General features: G+C 42.9%; 1 protein-coding gene across 1 annotated transcript; it reads right to left on the reverse strand.

The window, feature by feature from the left end:
• Positions 1 to 4,462: 4,462 nt before the first annotated feature.
• LOC140272630 (NLR family CARD domain-containing protein 3-like) lies at positions 4,463 to 17,589 on the reverse strand. The gene is made up of 10 exons (XM_072368019.1): positions 16,774 to 17,589; positions 13,953 to 14,063; positions 13,752 to 13,868; positions 12,018 to 12,096; positions 11,648 to 11,855; positions 9,697 to 11,500; positions 9,238 to 9,411; positions 7,319 to 7,492; positions 5,400 to 5,446; positions 4,463 to 5,273 (listed from the first exon to the last, which is right to left on the reverse strand). Exons 2-10 carry the CDS (start codon positions 14,018 to 14,020, stop codon positions 4,729 to 4,731), a joined length of 3,216 nt encoding a protein of 1,071 aa, XP_072224120.1. The 5' UTR covers positions 14,021 to 14,063; positions 16,774 to 17,589; the 3' UTR covers positions 4,463 to 4,728.
• Positions 17,590 to 21,451: the final 3,862 nt, after the last annotated feature.

Below are 21,451 nucleotides of genomic sequence, written 5' to 3' on the forward strand. Positions count from 1 at the left end.
TCACTTTGTTTTAATAAAGAGCAGAAAGACTAAAGTAAACATCACATTACACACATGATGCAGCTGATTAATCTCATCAGAGACATCAAGAACTGATCCAAGTCTGAAATAATTCATCTGAACCATGATGCAGCCTCCACTGAATACTGACAGATACTCACTGTTTGTCTGATGGAACATCATGTTGGAAATTAATGATCTGATCCTTGGACCTGTTGCTCTTAAAGGACACACAGCTGGGTTCAGGTCCAGATTCGGCTGCAGATCCAGCTTGGTTCCTGTGAATAAAGGTGGTTTGGTGATGTGAGCGCTGAGCTCTGACATGGAGAAGAGTCATGGACAGTTAGAGATGGTGGTCTCACCTCTGAGCTTTGCTCTGGCTCTCATGTTCCCCACACAGAGTGGTTTTAGTGTCCTCACACTGATCCATGCTGCTGGATTCACATCAGCTCACACACACTTTCTACCTTCATCTGCAGAGGAAACACAGATCATTCATCTGCACATCAACTCAAATCCTCCTTCCTTTTAAGGGTTAACATGTTGCTGAATAACTTTTATCTTTAGTAGGATCTACTCTTTCATTCTCAACCATTCTAAGAATCTGGTTAGATTTTCATCATCAGGAGCAGCTCTTTACAGAGTTTTTATGAACGCAGCCCCAGATCTTTAACATCTCCTATAAACTGACTTTTAGACACTTCAGAGTTTCTTTTCCTGCTGACAGCTGAAAAACAGCAGCATCTGTACTCTGAATGTAATGAATAAATATCAACAACAGAAACTGAAGGATGATGTTAAAGAATGATTTCAGTCTGAATGTGAAGTCTGACTGAAAGAGCAACAGAATCCCACACTGCAGGTTCTGATTGGTCCAACTGGATCCTGCAGGACAGTGCAGGAAGTGAAGAGACTGAACCACAATGAACACTGAACTTCCTCATACATACCCTGCATCACAGCTTCAGAACGGAAGGTCATTTAAGCTCATTTTATTTTGAAAGGTCAGACAGGAAGCTGCTCTTTCTGACTTTAAAGGTGGAAAGATACAGATGAGTGTCTCTTCAGCACTTCAACGACATCACTCAGGGCTGCTTTAACACCACAGGCTGGGACATGTTTAAGCCTACAACCACCAGATCCACATCCAGGAGTATCCACCCCCCCCCCCCCCCCCCCATGTGTCATATTTATACAAGTTGGCCTTTTCTCATATCTTTTAGCTTGTATATATATTTTTAATATATATGTATATTTAATAGTTTTTCTCTTCTACTTTATATTTTATTTAATGTTTATTGCTGTTTGCACCAGATAAGATGGAAACGCTATTTCAGTTCTCTGTATGTCATACATACAGCTGCATTAATTAGATAAGATCAGACATGTCTGCTCCCAGTACAGTATGACTATAACCTAACATGTCTGTACACGACGCATCTCCTTTAATATAATAATCACCAAACCTGTTAGAAAATGGTACGATCCACCTCAGGGGTGTTTGAGATTTTACAGCTATTTTTCTGGTCATGAATGTATTATAATAAATAGATTTTAACTTAAATAAAATAAAACAGTTTGTTTGTGAAGGAAACAAACAGAAACATCAGCTGATCATCATGTTGATTGATTCCAGTTAATCAATAACCTGATCATCATGTAGATTTGTCTTCAAACACAAAGTGATCAAAGTTTGTTCTGAAATAAGAAGCGAACATGTTCTCCAACATTACAGAGCAGAAACAAACAGGAAACTCACAGATTGTTCAGAGCTGCAGAAGAAGAAGACTCTCCACTCGACAGACTGAGACACAGGTGAGCTGCTTCCTGGAACCAGTCAGAGCAGAGTCCACCTGTGATGGAGGCGGGACAGATAGAACCTGTCTGACTAGTGGAGTTCATGTTAAAACACGCCTCCAAGTTCCTGAACAACAAACTCTGATCTGAAAACATTTATTCAGCCGTTCTCTCTGAATGTTCTCTGAGATTCTCCAGAATCGCCGTCAGAAACATTAAAACCAGGCTTTGAACTGGGATCTGTTCTGTGCAGCAGCTCTGTAGTTTTAGTGCTGCTGCAGATGCACCAGATGTGTGCAGCTAGACTGAAAACATCTGTCATCATGTGACAAACTGTGAACACATCAAGGTGACATCTCTCTGGTCTACAGACCAATCAGAGCCATCCTGGATCCAGCTGTCTGTGTGTAAAACTGATGCTAATAAAATGTTAAAGTCCTCTCTCCTGTGTATCTGTATCAGCTGTAATGCTGGTGATGGGATGAGACATGAATACCACAGCTTTTCAGATTTACAGTAATTTGGGTTCAAATCCCCTGCATGAAAGGTACTATCTCCAGGCAAGACCCCCTTAACCTATCAGCAAACCTATATAACCTATTTCATGTTGAAGAGGCAACAAAAAATATCAAGCTAAGCTAAACTGGACAGTGTGGCGCAGGACCAGAGGTTTCAAAGGTTCACAAACTTCTCCAGTGTTGCTTTAACTGTGGCAATAAGTTCAGACCTCATTGTGACATCAAATTCAATTTCGCACAGCCGCTAAAAACAAACAAATACATTAATCAATACACGTGTCCTATGGTACAGGATGAGTGGGACACTTTCATTAAAGGGTAACTATGCAGACCAGTGGCTAAGCTGTGTTGATGACCCTCCTCTCGATCCATGTGTGTTTGTTTTAAACGAATGCCAGTGAGAAATCAATCCACAGAGAGGTGGATAACGTTGTTTATCCTGTACGATGTGTCATAAACAATAGATTACAGGTTATGGGCTGCGTTTGTGTTGTGGGTCGGAGGCTCTGATCTTACAAGGCTGGTTTTCAGCCAAGAGAACCGAGGTGGAAGGCAGAGAGCTGCACTGTCCCCACAAGTTAAAGCCGTTTATTTAACCAGGACTAATCTGAAGCTGTTTAATTAAGCTAAAACTGGACATTTAATGCCAAAAAGCTCTCAAGACAAACTCACCGATGACTGTCTTTCAGTTCCAGGTGCTGAAACCCAGTTTTGCCGTTTACTCCCTGCTCCTCCACATCTGCATCATATTTAAGATATTCCTGCTCATTTTCTCATGATTTCATTAGTTTGTCAACTTTTTAAAAAAATGCTCTTACATTTTACTTTAATTTTTTTTCAGTTTTGAGGAAGACGGAGGAGTATTTAGGAGATGACTAACTCATGGAGGTTTACTTCCATCACAGTGGTGCAGCATCCCCCAACTTGAGGGGGCGCCACCAAATTCTCTCGTGTTACTTTAACTGTCTCATTAGTTATTTTGTGCCATTAACCCCCCACTCCCCCTTCCGCAGGTAGATGAGCGAACTGTAAGTCTTACTTTTCTTTTACATTTCTTTGCGTCCTTCGTCTATTCCTTTTGTCCAAATAAAGTTTTTGTGCTCCAACATCACAACGTCTTTTCTTCAATTCTCTATTAACAGCACAAATTCACATTAACTGTAAATTGTAATAGAAACTAACTGACCGCATTCAGCTTACTCGGACCCACAGAAAAGCTGAAGGTAAGTTCGGTTCAGCTTATTTAATTCTATATGTGAGATGTTTCAGCATTGTTTCTCTGAAACTACCTAAACCTGTTGTGTAAATGGCATTGCACCTCTTCAGCTAAGGTTGGCATCTGTGATGTCACAGCGGTGTGATGTCAGTGGTTTTAACACTGATATGTGAATGAGTGACCGTCCTCATAAAGATAGAAGCAGAAATTAGTAAAACAGGCGGGTGACGACACGTTTGACATTTCGACCCTCTCTGCGTCGCTGTCACAGGGTGTAAAACACATATTCTGTGCTTCTATCTTTGTGAGGACTCTGACAGGAGGCATTCCCTGGCATCTTATGTCATGTTTATGTTTGTTCGAGCAACCGTGGCTACAACCGCACACAGAGGCTTTCACACACTGAGTTTTCTCTGTAATACCACCTTAATAATCAGAGGAGATGGACAATAAGCAGCTCCGTCAATACTGAAGAAGCTTCATTCTGTTTAAGGCTACTAAACAAGCTGTTTTTATTTGTCTCGGGTCGTGAAAATGTTGTCCCATGTTCAGCATGTTTACCTTGAAATGTTCCACCTTTAAATAAAGTAGCAGGAGCTGCGATGACAGCACACTTGTCCTCACACTTTGCCTCCATGTGGAGTGTGATCTCAGAGGAAAACCTTCATACAAACAGACAGCTTTCAGGCGTAAAGTTCCCGTTACTCAGATCACATTATTATCATTGTAAAGAGCAGATATGTTTGTAAAATGTGGCTCCAGGTTCAGATGTGTTTTTTCCCTTTTGTCATTTCCCCTTTTTCTTCTGTGTGTGTGTGTCCTTTAAATTAATCATTGTGTCTTATTATGCATTTTAATACAAAATCATATACAAAATACACAACTTACATCATCCTACATACATGTTAAAGGAACACGTGCACTCCAAGTGAGCTGCAGAGAAACACAACATACTGATATTCAGTGTGAAGCTTTGACTGGAAACACAGAAAAACAACATCCTGGAAGAATGGCAGCTTCCATCTTTAAAGGACTGGAAGAGGAAGAAGTTTCCAAGGAATCATTTAAAAGAGTTTCAAACAGAAACTGACTGAATCCATGAATCTGAAAAGGTGTTTCTGAGTGAAAGAGACAGACATGTACAGACTGAACTATCTGTTCAACAGTGATTCTCTGACAGGAGGAAACTCTTTGTGCTCAACACAGAGACACTGAGGAACCAGGTAACCAGAAGCTAAACCCAGGATGCAGAGGTTCTTCAGTGAATGTGGTGTTGAAGGTGTGGAGGTGGATCAGTGTGTCAGAGGAGACTCTGTAGAAGGACAGAGTGCCAGCAGGACGGTCCACATACACTGCTACTCTGTGAGAGACTGAGGAGGAGGAGGAGGAGGAGGAGGAGGAGGAGATCTGTGTTTGTCTGTTATGCCAGACAGAGAAACCAGAACTAGCAGAGCAGCTCAGACTCCAGGACTGATCGTTGCATCCAAACACACAGTCTATGTCTCCTCTCCTGCTGATTCTTCTGTAACTCACTGATATATAAACTCTTCCTCTCCACTCGACCTCCCAGTAACAGCGACCAGTCAGAACATTTCTACACAGCAGCTGAGGCCAGCGATCAAATCTGTGTGGATGATCAGGATATGACTGAACCTCCACCACATGTGTCACCTTCCTGTTGTTGTCAGACAGTTTCAGGAATCTGTTCACTGTGTTTGTGTCGATGGTGAGTCGACAGGAATCTGATGGAGAGAACAAACACAATCCAGCTGCAGTTATTGATCTATCATCTGTTCACTTTGATCAGTGAGTGATGTGACAGTGTGAAGATGGCTGGATGTCATGAATCAGATGAAGAACACACTTACACTTCCTCAGACCTGGTGTCAGCCATCGTTCTCCAGCAGGCTCCACCCTGAAAGGAGGAGGGGGGTCAGAGCAGCACCGTCTCTTTCAGCATGCACACATGGACATTACATGGCTCTCACACACACATTGTTCTACACTGAGGAAGATGCTGACTGCTCATGAGTCCTTCACACAGCCCCACTTGGAAAACACAGAAATATCCCTTTAACTGGATGAATAAAGTCTCTGAATCTGCTGAATATGTTTCCTTACAGGCTGTGCATTAACCAGCAGATTATTGCTGCTATGTATGTTTTCTTTGTGGCCCATTTATCTCAGAAATGACCTGATAAACCTCCATCATTCTGACAGATCCACACTGTTTTAAGGGGACACCGGCTAATGCTGGCAGACATTTCCTCCTCCTCCTGACAGAGGTTTGCTCCTCCCTTGCTGCTCCTCATCACTTCTAACCAGCTCATGAGCCGGTGAAAGGAAAAGGAGCCGACTGTGTCTGAAGTTATGAAATAACTTATGAAAGTACGAAGGACAGTATGGGATGTTTCAGAAGTTTCATCTCCACTTCGGATCAGACTAAATTTACACTGAAAACATCTGTACGCACAGTCTGAGGAATGTGTGAAGTGTACAGATTCTCTTTATTTAATGCAGGAACATCTGTATGAGTGGTTTGTGTGTGAGATGGACTCTAGACCCACCCAGGGTGGACCTGCCTCTCGCCCTGTGGCTGCTGGGATACGCTCCAGTTCCTGCCACCATGAACTGAACTAAGCAGGTAGAGAAAATGAATGAATGGATTTATGCATCTGGTCCCAGGACTTTGGATAATTTTGGATGGATCTAAAACTGAATTATTTGGACACTGTAACAGGGAACTTGTTTGGTGTAAACTAAAGGCAATATTTGAGCAGAAGAACCAACAGTGAAGCCTGAAGCTGTAAATGTAATGGTTTGGGTCTGAGGCAGGGCCCGGTCAACTCTCCATCACAGAATCCAGCATGAATTCTTCACCATTTCAGAGGCTGTTTGAGGAAAATGTGAAACCATCTGTCCAGAAACTGCAGCTGAAGCAGAGGTGGACCATGCTACATGACAATGAGAGAAAACATTCCAGTAAATCCACCAAGAAACTTCTCCAAAGGAAACAGAAACACAGGGTTCTGGAACAGCTCAGTCAAAGCCCAAAGACAAAGAAGATTTGGAAGACAATGACGAGGAAGGTTTCTCTGAATCTGAAAATCACATTTACGTCCATTCAGACTATGACAGTGAGTTTAAAACAGGATGAATTTGATGCTGAACCGATGCCAATGTGAGCAGGTCAACAGCAGCAGCACCAGTTCATCAGCAGCCAGTCAGCAGAGGCCCATCAGGGCCAGAAATGTGGACGTCATTAAGTGGTGAAACTGCACGGATCACCTGATGCAGCTGGACTGAGAGGTCAAATGTGTGATCTGTAACCATTTCTAATTTAAACCCTGACTGTGTGTTTTTAACTCCTAACTGTGATCATTGGTGAGTGAGAACGAACTAACAAAGTGAACGGACTGTGGACAACATGTCAGGTTGGTCTGAACTCTGACCTGGGAGTCAGCTGACTGACGTTTAACATGAACATCATCACATAGTGAGATGTAAGCTGTATCTTTGGAAGAGGGAAAAGTCATTCCACAGTTTTTCACCCTTTATGTAGAAACTGTGATGTTTTTGAGCTGCAGACCAACATAAAGCTGTTAAATGTTCTGTGTAAAGATCTGCTTGAGTGAACAAAGGAAAAAGGCTCCTACATGTAGGTTCATATAAAACTCAGGACCAGCATGAAGCAAAAAGACAGGGCTGAGTGAAGGACAGAAAACATATTTCCAGCTCTTCCTCCTCCATCAGACATTGTGTGATGCTGCAGCAGACCTCTCCATACCTGAGAGTGTCCAGCCTCCACTGTGGATCCTCCAGTCCAGCTGATAGCTGCTTCACTCCTGAGTCTCCTGGATGGTTGTAGCTCAGGTCCAGCTCTCTCAGATGGGAGGGGTTGGAGGTCAGAGCTGAGCTCAGAGAAGCACAGCCTTCCTCTGTGATCAGACAGCCTGACAGGCTGCAGAAAACAACACAAATGGCAGATACTGAGAGAAAAGACACCAACAGCAGACACCATCCTGAACAGATCAGCTGTTCATCCATGACTGTAAAGCAGAATTATAATGATCAGCAGTTGAACAGCTGAATGAATCCTGACCTGAGAGCTTCCAGGTTACAGTTTGGACTCTGCAGTCCAACAGACAGCTGCTTCACCCCTGAATCCTGCAGGTTGTTGTTACTCAGGTCCAGTTCTGTCAGAGTGGAGGACTGGGAGCTGAGAGCTGAGGACAGAGTTGCACAGCTTCTCTCTGAGAGGTTACAGTCACTCAGTCTGAGGAGGAATAACAGGAAAAGAGTTAAGTTATGTAATTATTAATTATTCACATTAAAGATGGTTAAACTGGTTGTTTCTGGAACCATCTGAGTGACCATTGTGCCATTGCAGTGGTCAGAAATGCCAAACTCCCCAAAACTAATCCACAAATTCTCCTCAGAAGAGATTTGAAACATTCTCATGAGCAGGCTTTCTTGCTCCATCTGTCTAATTTTGAGTGGAAACGAGTCTCCCTCCTTGATGATGTTGAGTTGGCCTGGAAATTCCTTCATGATGAACTCTTGAAGCTTATCAATAAACATGCTCCCTCGCATAAATTTAGGATAAAAGAGTGAAATAATCCCTTATTTTCCACTGAAACTGGAAACCTCCATAAAGAAAGAGATCCTGCCTGGACCAAGGCACGAAAACCCAAATTAGAGGCTGATTGGATCATTTTCATCCTCTGCAAAGAGTGTTCCTCCTTAATTAAGAAGAATAAATCTGAATTTTATTAATCTGAAACCTCCAAAAATCTAAATGATCCCAAGAAATGTTGGAATGTGGTGAGATCTGCTTCTGGTGCTTCTGGTGAACTTTGGTCACAGATTCTGTGAACTTGGCTGATAAATGTGCTGTTAAACTATTTTAATGAACGTTTCATCACAGCAGGGCACTTGTTTGACTCCTTTAACAGTAACTTTAAAAACTCTCTTTAAATAATGAGCCTGCTGCTGTAAACTGTCCCCTGTTGACTGTTCTTTTCATTTTGAACCTGAGTCTGTTTCTGAGCTCCGTAGTGCGCTAAAAAAGTTGGACTCCAAAGAATCAGCTGGTCCTGATAGTTTGGACCCATTTTTCCTGAAGCTGGCTGCTGACTTAATTGCTGAGCCTTTAGCTTGTATCTTTAATCTAAGCCTCAGCACAAACAAACTTCCCAAAGTTTGGAACTCCACGTTTGTCCTTCCGCTGCTAAAAGGAGGCGAAAGCTCAACGGTGAATAATTACAGGCCGATCTCAAAATGATGCTCTCTGGTGAAAGTATTTGAAAAACTGGTCTGTGACCAACTGAAGGAGTTTTTAGAGTCAAACAACAATCTAAAGCCCTTTCAGTCAGGTTTTAGGAAGCAGCACAGCACTGCTACTGCTGCCCTAAAAGCTTTAATGATGTGTTTGAGGCACTGGATTAAAAACAGGTTTATATCTTTAATGTCTGTGGATGTAATTGTTGTCCATCTGTCTTGTCCACCATGACGTGTGCTGCTGCCTTTCTTGGCCAGGTCACCCTTGTTAAACAGGTCTTGATCTCAATGGTTCTTTTATCTGGTTAAATAAAGGTTTAATAAAAATATAAATAATAAAACCATCCTGAACAGGTCAGCTGTTCATGCATGACTGTAAAGCAGAATTAAAATGATCAGCAGTTGAACAGCTGAATGAATCCTGACCTGAGAGCTTCCAGGTTACAGTTTGGACTCTGCAGTCCAACAGACAGCTGCTTCACCCCTGAATCCTGCAGGTTGTTGTTACTCAGGTCCAGTTCTGTCAGACTGGAGGACTGGGAGCTGAGAGCTGAGGACAGAGCTGCACAACTTCTCTCTGAGAGGTTACAGCCACTCAGTCTGAGGAGGGAATTACAGGAAAAGATTTAAGTAATGTAATTATTAACTATTCACATTAAAGATGGTTGAATAAATAAATAATGATGACATTTATCCTAATTCTATATAATAAAGTGTTGCCACATTCTTGCAGCGTGTTTCTTTCCTCTTTATGTGAATGATGTAACTGTTTGCTGTCAATCTGTGTTATCTACAAACTGAAATTATCTGAGAAATAACTCCGTTATTTTCTCTCCTTTTAACAAGCAAACAGAGTATTTAAAACATATTTATCTCTGTATTTACACAGCTTTGTTGGAGGCTTTGACCACTGGCAGCAGCCTCAGAAGAGCCTCCTCTGAAGCAGAGTATTTCTTCAGGTCAAACACATCCAGATGTTTTCCTGATGACAGTAAGATGAAGACCAGAGCTGACCACTGAGCAGGAGACAATTCATCTGTGGAGAGACTTCCTGAACTCAGGGCCTGTTGGATCTCCTCCACCAGAGAACGATCATTCAGTTCATTCAGACAGTGGAACAGATTGATGCTTCTCTCTGCAGACAGATTCTCACTGATCTTCTCCTTGATGTAATCAACTGTTTCATGATTGGTCTGTGAGCTACTCCCTGTCTGTGAGCTACTTCCTGTCTGTGTCAGCAGGCCTCGTAGGAGCCTCTGATTGGTCTGCAGGGAAAGACCCAGGAGGAAGCGGAGGAACAGGTCCAGGTGTCCATTTGGACTCTGTAAGGCCTTGTCCACAGAACTCTGATGGAGATATTTTAGATTAGGTTTGTTAAATACTTTTGACCACACAGAGGTTGTTTGTTCTTCCATCAGATTAACTCCAGACTTGATGAAGGTCAGATGGACATGAAGAGCAGCCAGAAACTCCTGAACACTCAGATGGATGAAGCAGAACACCTTCTCCTGGTACAGCCCTCTCTCCTCTTTAAAGATCTGTGTGAACACTCCTGAGTACACTGAGGCTGCTGAGATATCGATGCCACACTCCGTCAGGTCTGATTCATAGAAGATCAGGTTTCCTTTCTGCAGCTGCTCAAAAGCCAGTTTTCCCAGAGACTCAATCATCTTCCTGCTCTCTGGACACCAGTGTGGATCTGTCTCAGCTCCTCCATCATACTTGACCTTCTTCACTTTGGCCTGAACCACCAGGAAGTGGATGTACATCTCAGTCAGGGTCTTGGGCAGCTCTCCTCCCTCTCTGGTTTCCAACACATCCTCCAGAACTGTAGCAGTGATCCAGCAGAAGACTGGGATGTGGCACATGATGTGGAGGCTTCGTGATGTCTGGATGTGGGAGATGATGCTGCTGGCCTGCTCCTCATCTCTGAATCTCTTCCTGAAGTACTCCTCCTTCTGTGGGTCAGTGAACCCTCTGACCTCTGTCACCATGCCAACACAGCCAGGAGGGATCTGATTGGCTGCTGCAGGCCGTGTGGTTATCCAGAGGCGAGCAGAGGGAAGCAGGTTCCCCCTGATGAGGTTTGTCAGCAGCACATCCACTGAGGTGGACTTTGTAGCATCAGTCAGGAGCTCCTTGCTGTGGAAGTCCAGAGGAAGTCGACACTCATCCAGACCGTCAAAGATGAACACAACCTGGAACTGTTCAAAGCTGCAGATTCCTGCTTCTTTGGTTTCAGTAAAGAATTTATGAACAAGTTCCACCAAGCTGAACTTTTTCTCTTTCAGCACATTCAGCTCTCTGAAAGTGAATGGAAACATGAAGTGGATGTCCTGGTTGGCTTTGCCTTCAGCCCAGTCCAGAGTGAACTTCTGTGTTAAGACTGTTTTCCCAATGCCAGCCACTCCCTTTGTCATCACTGCTCTGATTGGTTCGTCTCTTCCAGGTGGGAGTTTAAAGATGTCTTCTTGTCTGATGGATGTTTCTGCTCTGCCTGCTTTCCTGGATGCTGCTTCAATCTGTCTGACCTCATGTTCATCATTGACCTCTCCAGTCCCCCCCTCTGTGATGTAGAGCTCTGTGTAGATCTGATTCAGAAGGGTTGGGTTTCCTGCTTTAGGAATCCCCTCAAACACACACTGGAACTTCTTCTTCAGAGCAGATTTAACTTTACCTCCACAAAGTTCTGAATGAAGACAAGAAATAACATCAGTAAACAGGCATTTCCACCCTGTAAAGAATGAGTATTTGAACATGTGTTGTTCTGTGAGCTGAGACATCAGTAAATGTGTCATTTATCCAGCAGGTTAAATCTTTAGAGAAATCCTCTTACTGCTCTGCAGACGCTCAGCCAGCTCCTCCTGCTTCATTCTCCTCAGGAAGTGAACTGTGATCTTCACTAATGCCTCTCTGCTGCTCCTCTGCTCTTCATCATCACCCTCCCTCTGACTCTCTAAGCATTCTGGGTAATCTGGACTCAGACCCTTCTGGATCTTCTTCAGTTCCTCCTTCACAAAAGTGAGCATGTTGTCCTCCAGCAGCTGGAACAGAATACTATATGAATGAGCCAATCAGGCTGAAATCATGGAGCCAAACATCAGATCCATGTTGGACACACTGACAATCCGCTGGTCTGCAAAGTGCAGCCTGGAGATGACTGTGAACACAATAGATGGAAAAGTAGCTGTTGTACATGTACAGACCATAAATATGGAGTCCAGCTGTGTCTGATGCTGCTGGGCAGACTGACCACTGGGAACCTCTGAGCTCTGCTGGTCCACTCTGTGGAGGAATGATGAAGAATGAGCTCACATTGTGTCTGTCCACACAGAGACAAACACAAGGTAAAGGTCCATGAAGGGATGTGTGGATGTGAACAGTGAACGCAGCCATAAAGCAGCTGATTAACTCTGAAGCTGCACATCAGCAGCATCTGTGTTCCAGAAGATAAGAGCTCAGTGTGTCTCTAACAGTGGGAGGAAGCTGGTGTCAGATGAAGCAGTTTGAGGAGGAAGGGACACAGAACTGTGTGAACAGACAGAAGATTTGTGTGTTTGTGAGGAGTCGAGCTGACGTGTTGGTTGGATTGTAGCTGTAGTTTCTAAAATACAACAAGAGCTTCAATCTGGAATCAGTTCATTGGTTTTATTGAACAGAGACGAGTCCAAAGAAATGATTTTCAGAGTCTTCACTGACCAACTTCTTTGTATTTAGAAAACAGAAGCAAATGTAGAATCTGCTGCAGCAACACTCAGTAAAAGTTGTTCTGGAGTCAAATAAAGACAGAAAGTTTATAGAATCTACAGGAACAGCTTCTGGAGCTTCTCCAACCAGCAGGTTACCTGCTGACAGGTGAGGGTGTCAGGATTGGGTATAAAAGCAGCTTCCACCAAAGGTTCAGTCTCTCCAACAAGGATGGGTCGTGGCTCACCACTTTGTGCCAAACTCCATCAGAGAATCATCAATAAGTTCAGGAAATATTCCTCAGAGTCAGACTGTAAAGAACTTTGGTCTTTCAGCATCTACAGAGCAGGATATTGGGAACAGATTCAGGGAGTCTGGGGAAGTCTCAGGGTGGAAAGGCCAAGGACAGAAAGCACTGTTGGATGAGCTCGGAGCCCTCAGGCAGCACTGCAGGAGAAACCGTCAGGCCACCATGATCCATACAGCCACATGGGGTCAGGAGGAGCTGGGAGAAGCATTTCCACTCAACACAGTCCAAGCCATATATCAGATTCAGGAGTCTGAATTAAAATGTTAATTTTCCTCACTGAAAGAGACCTGTTTTAACATCCATTCTTTCCACTCTGACAGTTTCACATGTGAACATGAAATGATGTGAATAAGAGCTCACATTAAACACAAGTTGGAATAAGAACTGTTCAGAGTGACTCTGGAACATTTTACAGTGTTACACCATTTACACTCAGCTCACCTCAGAGACCGTGAACGTTGGTCTGATTTAAAGTTGATTAAATGACCTTTTGACCTGTCGCTCCTCATGGACACACAGCTGGGTTCAGGTTCTGCTTGAAGTGTGCGTCTCCGATTGAGTCTAATCTGATCCGATTTTAACCTTGATTGTTAATAAAAAAAAGAAAGAAGACATTTTAAATTTAAATGTTCAGTAAAATTCAGTTTGCATTTAAAAGAAAAAATTATATGAAGCTGTGATATTAAATAAATAATAATAATAATACAGACTTGGTGCACCAAATTATTCACTCACTGACATATCAATAAAATTATACATTTTGAATAAATCAACAGAAAACTTCACTTTGTTTTAATAAAGAGCAGAAAGACTAAAGCAAACATCACATTACACACATGATGCAGCTGATTAATCTCATCAGAGACATGAAGAACTGATCCAAGTCTGAAATAATTCATCTGAACCATGATGCAGCCTCCACTGAATACTGACAGCTACTCACTGTTTGTCTGATGGAACATCATGTTGGAAATTAATGAACCCATCCTTGGACCTGTTGCTCTTAAAGGACACACAGCTGGGTTCAGGTCCAGATTCAGCTGCAGATCCAGCTTGGTTCCTGTGAATAAAGGTGGTTTGGTGATGTGAGCGCTGAGCTCTGACATGGAGAAGAGTCATGGACAGTTAGAGATGGTGGTCTCACCTCTGAGCTTTGCTCTGGCTCTCATGTTCCCCACACAGAGTGGTTTTAGTGTCCTCACACTGATCCATGCTGCTGGATTCACATCAGCTCACACACACTTTCTACCTTCATCTGCAGAGGAAACACAGATCATTCATCTGCACATCAACTCAAATCCTCCTTCTTTTTAAGGGTTAACATGTTGCTGAATAACTTTTATCTTTAGTAGGATCTACTCTTTCATTCTCAACCATTCTAAGAATCTGGTTAGATTTTCATCAGCAGGAGCAGCTCTTTACAGAGTTTTTATGAACGCAGCCCCTGATTTTTAACATCTCCTCTAAACTGACTTTTAGACACTTCAGAGTTTCTTTTCCTGCTGACAGCTGAAAAACAGCAGCATCTGTACTCTGAATGTAATGAATAAATATCAACAACAGAAACTGAAGGATGATGTTAAAGAATGATTTCAGTCTGACTGAAAGAGCACCAGAATCCCACACTGCAGGTTCTGATTGGTCCAACTGGATCCTGCAGGACAATGCAGGAAGTGAAAAGACTGAACCACAATGAACACTGAACTTCCTCATACATACCCTGCATCACAGCTTCAGAACGGAAGGTCATTTAAGCTCATTTTATTTGGAAAGGTCAGACAGGAAGCTGCTCTTTCTGACTTTAAAGGTGGAAAGTCTCTTCCTGGCTGGAGATTTCAACCATGCAAATCTCAAAACAGTGTTTCCTCAGTTGTACCAACACATTGACTTTCCAACAACAAACTGGACCTGGTTTACACAATACAAGGTCTCACCCCCCCCCGCTGCTAATACCAGCATACAGGCTGAAGGTTAAAGTCACCAGACCGTCCAGCAGGTACAGGTCAGTGTCGCCTCAGCATTTCACTACAACAGGCTGCTTTAACACCACAGGCTGGTGTTAAAGCACACCTAGCAGGCAGCCACCTACAACCACCAGATCCACATCCAGGAGTATTCATCATAAACTGTTACATCAGGAAATGCGTTGATGATGTCACGGACACCGAGACCATCACAGCACGGGCCAACCAGAAACCATGGCTGACGGGGGAAGTCCACATCTTACTGAGAGCCCAGAACGCTGCTTTCAGAGCAGGTGATGAGGCTGGTCTGAGATCAGCAAGAGCCAACTGGTTCCGTGGCATCAGACAAGCAAAGAGGCAGCAGAGCAGCAGGATGACGCAACACTTCACTGACAGCAGAGACACAAGGAGCCTGTGGCTACAGACCATCAGGGACTATAAACCCCGACAACAGACCTGTGACAGCGACATCACTCGACTGATCAGTTCTTTGGACGGTTTGAAGCTGACAGCAGCACAGAAGACTGCTCCCTCAGATGCTGTCGCTGTCCTCAGCCAACGTGAGGCGATGCCTCTCCAGAATCACATGTGGGATATATATATCATATATATAATATCTATATATTATTCATTCATTATTATTGGGATTTCCTTGTTTCAGCTTTGCTACATATATTCCCTTTTGTAATACTTCCATTTATTCAATATATTCCATTTCATTCCATTTATGGGGAGATATGTTTTAATTGATCATTTTTGTTTTATTTGAATAATTTTGTCTTGATTACGTGTGGTGATGATTTAGGTTTTTAGGTTAGCTTATTTCTTTATTAAATCACTAAAAAGTGATTTCAGGGGGATTTATGTGGGAGCGCAGGGCCTTGACACAGCTCGAACCAGATGTTTAATATCAAAATGAAGCACACAGCAGGTGCTGAACAGAGATTGGGCCACATACACACTCAATGATACATGTCTCTGCATCGTTCTGTTCAATAAATTCCCCATAAGAGGCTGACCACGACGAGTCTTTTCTCCACAACACACATAAAATCTGTCCTCCCACCTTCCCTGGACCCCGACCAATTTGCATATCGGGCCAACCGGTCCAGTGATGATGCAACTTCCACTAAGCTCTCACTCACCTGGACATGAAGGACTCATGTGTGAGGATGCTGTTCTTAGACTTTAGTTCAGCTTTCAACACAACCATCCCCCAGCAGCTGATACAGAAACTAGACTGAACGAGGACGAACTAAAGGGACGAGGTGAGCCAACTGGCTGCGTGGTGCAGAGACAACAATCTCTCTCTTAATGTGGAGAAGACGAAGGAGATTGTCACCCATCAGGCTCCACTGACCATAAACCAGTCCCCATCATGCACACCTTCCACCAAGGAACCACTGAGAGCATCCTGACCAGCTGCATCACTGTGTGGTTCGGCGTCCTGCATCCTGCGGCGCATAGTGAGAGCAGATCACCCCCCCCTCCTTCTCTGTCACCTGCCCTCATAAACTCTGACATTGACTCACTCCTCCCTCCACGCACAAACTAAATGGCACTGTGCACACTAACAACAGCTCACTGTTTATCCTGCCATGTATCAAATTTATACAGATTTGACTTTTCTCATATCTTTTAGTTTGTATCTATATATTTTTATCTTTTACTTTATATTTTATTTCATGCTTATTGCTGTTGGCATCAGATAAGATGGAAACGCTATATCAATCTGTCTGTCCTGTACATACAGCAGCATAAATGATAAAGTTGACTTGGAGACGACACTTTGATTCCAGAAATAAAACATGAAGCAGTTTGTTTGAGAAACAGACACAAACAGAAACATCAGCTGATCATCATATTGATTGATTCCAGTTAATCAATAACCTGATCATCATGTAGATTTGTCTTCAAACACAAAGTGATCAAAGTTTGTTCTGAAATAAGAAGCGAACATGTTCTCCAACATTACAGAGCAGAAACAAACAGGAAACTCACAGATTGTTCAGAGCTGCAGAAGAAGAAGACTCTCCACTCGACAGACTGAGACACAGGTGAGCTGCTTCCTGGAACCAGTCAGAGCAGAGTCCACCTGTGATGGAGGCGGGACAGATAGAAGCTGTCTGACCAGTGGAGTTCATGTTAAAACACGCCTCCAAGCTCCTGAACATCAAACTCTGAACTTTGTTCTGCAGTTCTCTCTGAGATTCAGCCTCTAACTTCCCCTCATGAACATGTCTCTGCTTCCTGTAGGGCTGTCTCTGCATCAGAACAGGTGTGTTCAGGTGTGACTGATGTTCACCAGCTCAGGATCAACAGTGAAATGAACTCTGGGTGAACAGACCACTCATCCTGGCAGTCAGGGAGCAGAGGATGGGCTGAACTGGATCCAGGGTTGGCTTTGAGTCAGGCTTTAATCTCAGTCGATATTTTGCTCTGATTTTCCTGCTGATGACCAGTTTTGATCTCAGTAGAATAAAAAAAGATGGATTTTAAGTCTAAGACAAAGGTGTTTTTAGCAAACTGGGTGGAACATTTCCCCAGAGTTTTAGGTGTGTTTGACTGCTGCTTTTGTCCTGCGCCAAAGCTTCAAACTAAAGGTGTATTTCTCTGTTTCTCCCAGCAGAAGCAGGATTTAAACATTAAACAGCAGCACAGTGAGCCTCAGAGCTTCATCATCAACACTTCAGCCACAACAAGCTTTGAGTGTTTCACTGCTGTCTTTCTGAATATTTCATGCTGTTGCCTCAAACAGCCCAAATGTAGTGTGGTGTGGACAGAATTTATGCTCTTATGCTGCTGACTGTAGAGAAAGACTTTCCTGCTCTTTTATTCTGAAATGTCCCCTTCAAAGACTCAGAAGTGTCTCCACAGTGATGCCTGCAGGATGAGCTGAGAAAGCCTGAAGCTGCTGATGCGGTTCAGCTCTTCCTTGACCCCCTGTGATCTAATTGTGTTTCCATCAGCTGGTTTGGGCTGAATAAAGTAGTGCGTGCTGCGGTCAGCAGGGGGCGCTAAAGGCTGCTGTCCAAATAAACAGAGTATCGGTGGCTCACTGGAAACTAAACCTGAAGGAAGAAAACACAAGAAAAAGCAGAGAAACATGGAGAGAGATCTGCAAGAATCCTTTAAACTGCTGGGACTCTTCTTTTATATCAGTGCTGCTCATGTTTATTGCCTCAAACAGCTGATTGATCATGTGATCAGTCATGTGGGGAAGGTGTTTAGGAATGATTCACAAAAGCTAAAGGAAACAAGACTTTCCTGTAATTTTCTGTTTGGTTTTCAGATGTTTGGTGGTTCAGACGGTGGATAAAGAGCAGAAATAATGAAATTCTGGGCCCTCTGAGGGCCGAAATTCAGACAGTAAATGTTCAGGAGGGCAGGAGTCGATCAGGACACCCGCCTCCCCTCCCAGAGGAGATTCATGTTGAAATAACACAGAAACAAGTGATTTATCCAGTAAAAGCTACTGAAGTGTTTCACTTGGATTTGGTTTACTGACTCCATGAGACTTTCTGCTGTTAGCTGGGGATGGAGCTAACTAACTGTTACTACCAGCAGTGATGAAGAAGGACTTTTTGGAAGAACGTGCTTCTATCCATTCTTCATCCATCCGTTCTTCTCCTGATGCTGTTCTGTTGGGCTCTGAGTGCTTCAAAGGTACAGCGCTGCAGGTACCGACTGCAAGCAAAGTCACAGGGAAACGTGGACAGGATGTTCAGTGATGTGGGAGTTCTCCATATGAACAGGTGGAATGGGCTGGATAACGAGGCCCTGAAGGGGCTCTCTCTACCTTACGCTATGAAGTGAGGGGAAACTGACAGATTTATCATAAAATTCAAGGGAATAACGACAAGTTATATCATTATTTATTCAAACTCATATTCTGGCCATTTTATATTGAATATGTCGGCATTTTTTTATTTAAAAAATATGATTATTATATTTTTATTAAAAAACTAATATTTTAGGGGGGCTTCAGCCTAATGACGCCACTGTTAATAAGTAGTTTTATTGCACTGCCATATTTATACAACTTTTAAATCTTGGGACACTCTGTAGATAAAGTTCTATATTTTTAATATATATTTTCAGCTGTTCTGTCATCATTTATTCTAACATAATGTTTTGTATAAACTACTTTAACTGTTGCATTGTGACTCCCTGCTGCTTGCTGACGTCATTGTCATCATGTGGACTGTAACAGAGAAACTACGATCATCACTGCCCTCCAGTGGTCACGGTCAGTAACTACAACTCCTCACATACAGTAATACTGATGTTCTCACCAACATTACTCCTCTTACTGCAGGATTCTGGCTCTAATGTTCATCAGTCTGATAATGAGAGAGTCAGCAGAGAGATAACTGACTGATATGAACTGATTAAAGGTTCTTCAGCTTCTTTATTTTCTCGGTTAAATTCACTATTTTTAATGTAAAAAAGCTCTTTCCAACAGCACTTTGATTTCAGATGGTTTTATCATTTATATTCAGCCTGATTTTATATTTTTAAATGAGATGTGGCTGAAATCTGGAGATAATTCTCAGCTTTCTGAACTATACCCTCCAAGTTGTGACAGTTTGAACCAGCCCACAGTATGTGGCAGAGCGGATTTTTACATGTTTTTAACTCTCTGTGACTTCTACAGAAATATTGTAACTTGTGACATTCACACAGCATGATGGGAATCTCAACCCTCCAACATTAAAAGTTCCAACCATGTAGATTTGTCAGCCCGTCACCACGATGAGAACAGCCGCATTCATTCAGCGCATTCTTGGCTGGAAACTTCTTCCAGCGTGTTATTGGACACCGCTTCTTCACAGTATTCGTGGAATCGCGTCAGGACACGCGCGCATTAAAACATTGTTAAAAGATAAAGAAAAGAATGAGACGGATTTTGGTGGGAAATAGTTTGGGCTACAGTACGATTGTTTAGTTCTCTGTGCGGGTGTTCTCAGCTCTTTGAAATGAATCATAGCGCCCTACGTTGGCTGCAGACAAATCCAAGCAGGTGTTGTGCTGCAAATAATGAGACTTAGCAAAACCTCACTGACAGCAGCAGCCATCAAACAATAACTTCAGGGACCTGCAGACTGTTCTTTCCTCTGGACATGGGTGCAATCGGGTATAGTTAGGAGGAGCCAGCTCTCCTACAGCTTCTGTCGGGGAGAACTACTTCGGCACGACACCGGTCGTCCCCTCTCAGGCACCGCGGCGTCGAGTCGCTGAAGGACTGAGAGCCAGTTAGCTCGGGCAGCTTCGCTGACATCGTATCTGTGACGGCAGAGTATGCAGCCAAGTTCTCTATAATCTGCTCAAGTCTGTCACGGGAATCCGACTCAGAAACTGTGTTTAACTCCACATGGGAAGCTAATTCTCACCGGGATTGTGCGATGGTGTCAGAGGACGCCATGTTGTGTGCAGCTGAGCCCGACAAACGCAGAAGAAGAGCGGTTCATGACGTCACTCTCATGCGCCGCTTGGGATTCTTTTAAAGAAACTTTATTATTATTATTATTACTTATATTATTCTACGTAAATGTGCAAAAAGCACAGCACACAAAACATTGTACAGATACAGCAGACTCCCGAGCCATCCCACCAAGAACTGTTAAAGAAATTGTTTTCAGATATTATCTTTATGGTTGTTAGAAAATTTAATGGAGAAAATAAACTGCCTGAGCTCACTGTGAAAGGCAACAAAAGAAGGTTTTCTCTGAGTAAATTTACATTTATGAATGTGAAATTTCGCCATCAGTATGATGAGGTTAATAATAAATGTTTTGTTGAATTTTTCTTTATTTTTGTTGAAGTCAAAGAGCCCAAACAGAACATCCCTCCAAAACAACTTCAAATCTTTGGAAACATTTTTAGCAATAAAGTTCCAAACATCCATCCAGACTTTGGACATAGGGGCCAAAATAAATAAGTAATTGTTTCAATACGTCCAGAGCAGAAAGAGCATTTCACATCAATGTCTTCTTTGAATCTTTTAAGGAAGGATAGAATCTGTGAATTATTTGAAATTAAATTTCTCTCACTTCATTGGTTAACAGGGATCGGTTGGGTAAGAGCCAGATCTTCTTCCAGTCAGTGTGTTCCATGTATTTATTCCAATATGAGACCACGAGTGGAACTGCAGTGACATCACTTTTTAACAGGAGTTTAATTCGTTTGTTGTTGTTACCATGGTTACCAGAGAAACAAGCTTTACCCACTGGGGTATCTAACAGGGACAGCAGGGGCAAATGTTGGGTTTCCACTCTTGGTTGAGATCTAAATAACATGCAAACTGCGGATGGGATTGCTCCAAAACCTGTGGCAGAATCTAAAGGTGAAACCTACTAATATTATTGTTGGCGGAATTAAAGATTAAAGAAGTAATGAGTGTTTTGTTCTCCTTCTTCTCACCATTTGGAGCTAGACCTGATAAAGGCACCCTTTGCTTTCTGGAAATATAAGTCATGGAGTTTGATTTGCAGGAGAACAAGTTCTTCTGTTTCTTCCTCTGTTGAGGATTCGGGTTTTTGCTGGATAAGTTAGTTCTGCTCCACACAGTCTTCAACTCTTCTGCTTTTCTCGCTTTGACATCTTGAGCTCCACACTTTCCTAAAAATGTTCCCAACTCATATTTAAGGAGTTCCCAATTAGTCCCAAAAGAGTTTTC

The sequence above is a fragment of the Leuresthes tenuis genome, unplaced genomic scaffold (genome assembly GCF_036924035.1).
Source record: "Leuresthes tenuis unplaced genomic scaffold, fLeuTen1.0.hap1 SCAF_17, whole genome shotgun sequence".
NCBI lineage: Eukaryota > Metazoa > Chordata > Actinopteri > Atheriniformes > Atherinopsidae > Leuresthes > Leuresthes tenuis.

What these genes read in the sequence shown, in the direction of transcription:
- LOC140272630 (XM_072368019.1), bottom strand. Translation starts at nt 14,020, where the DNA reads ATGGATCAGTGTGAGGACACTAAAACCACTCTGTGTGGGGAACATGAG. An exon ending in AGCCAGAGCAAAGCTCAGAG is followed by an intron (nt 13,869 to 13,952) that starts GTGAGACCACCA and finishes CTTTATTCACAG; the next exon opens with GAACCAAGCTGGATCTGCAG. An exon ending in GATGTTCCATCAGACAAACA is followed by an intron (nt 12,097 to 13,751) that starts GTGAGTAGCTGT and finishes ATTCCTCCACAG; the next exon opens with AGTGGACCAGCAGAGCTCAG.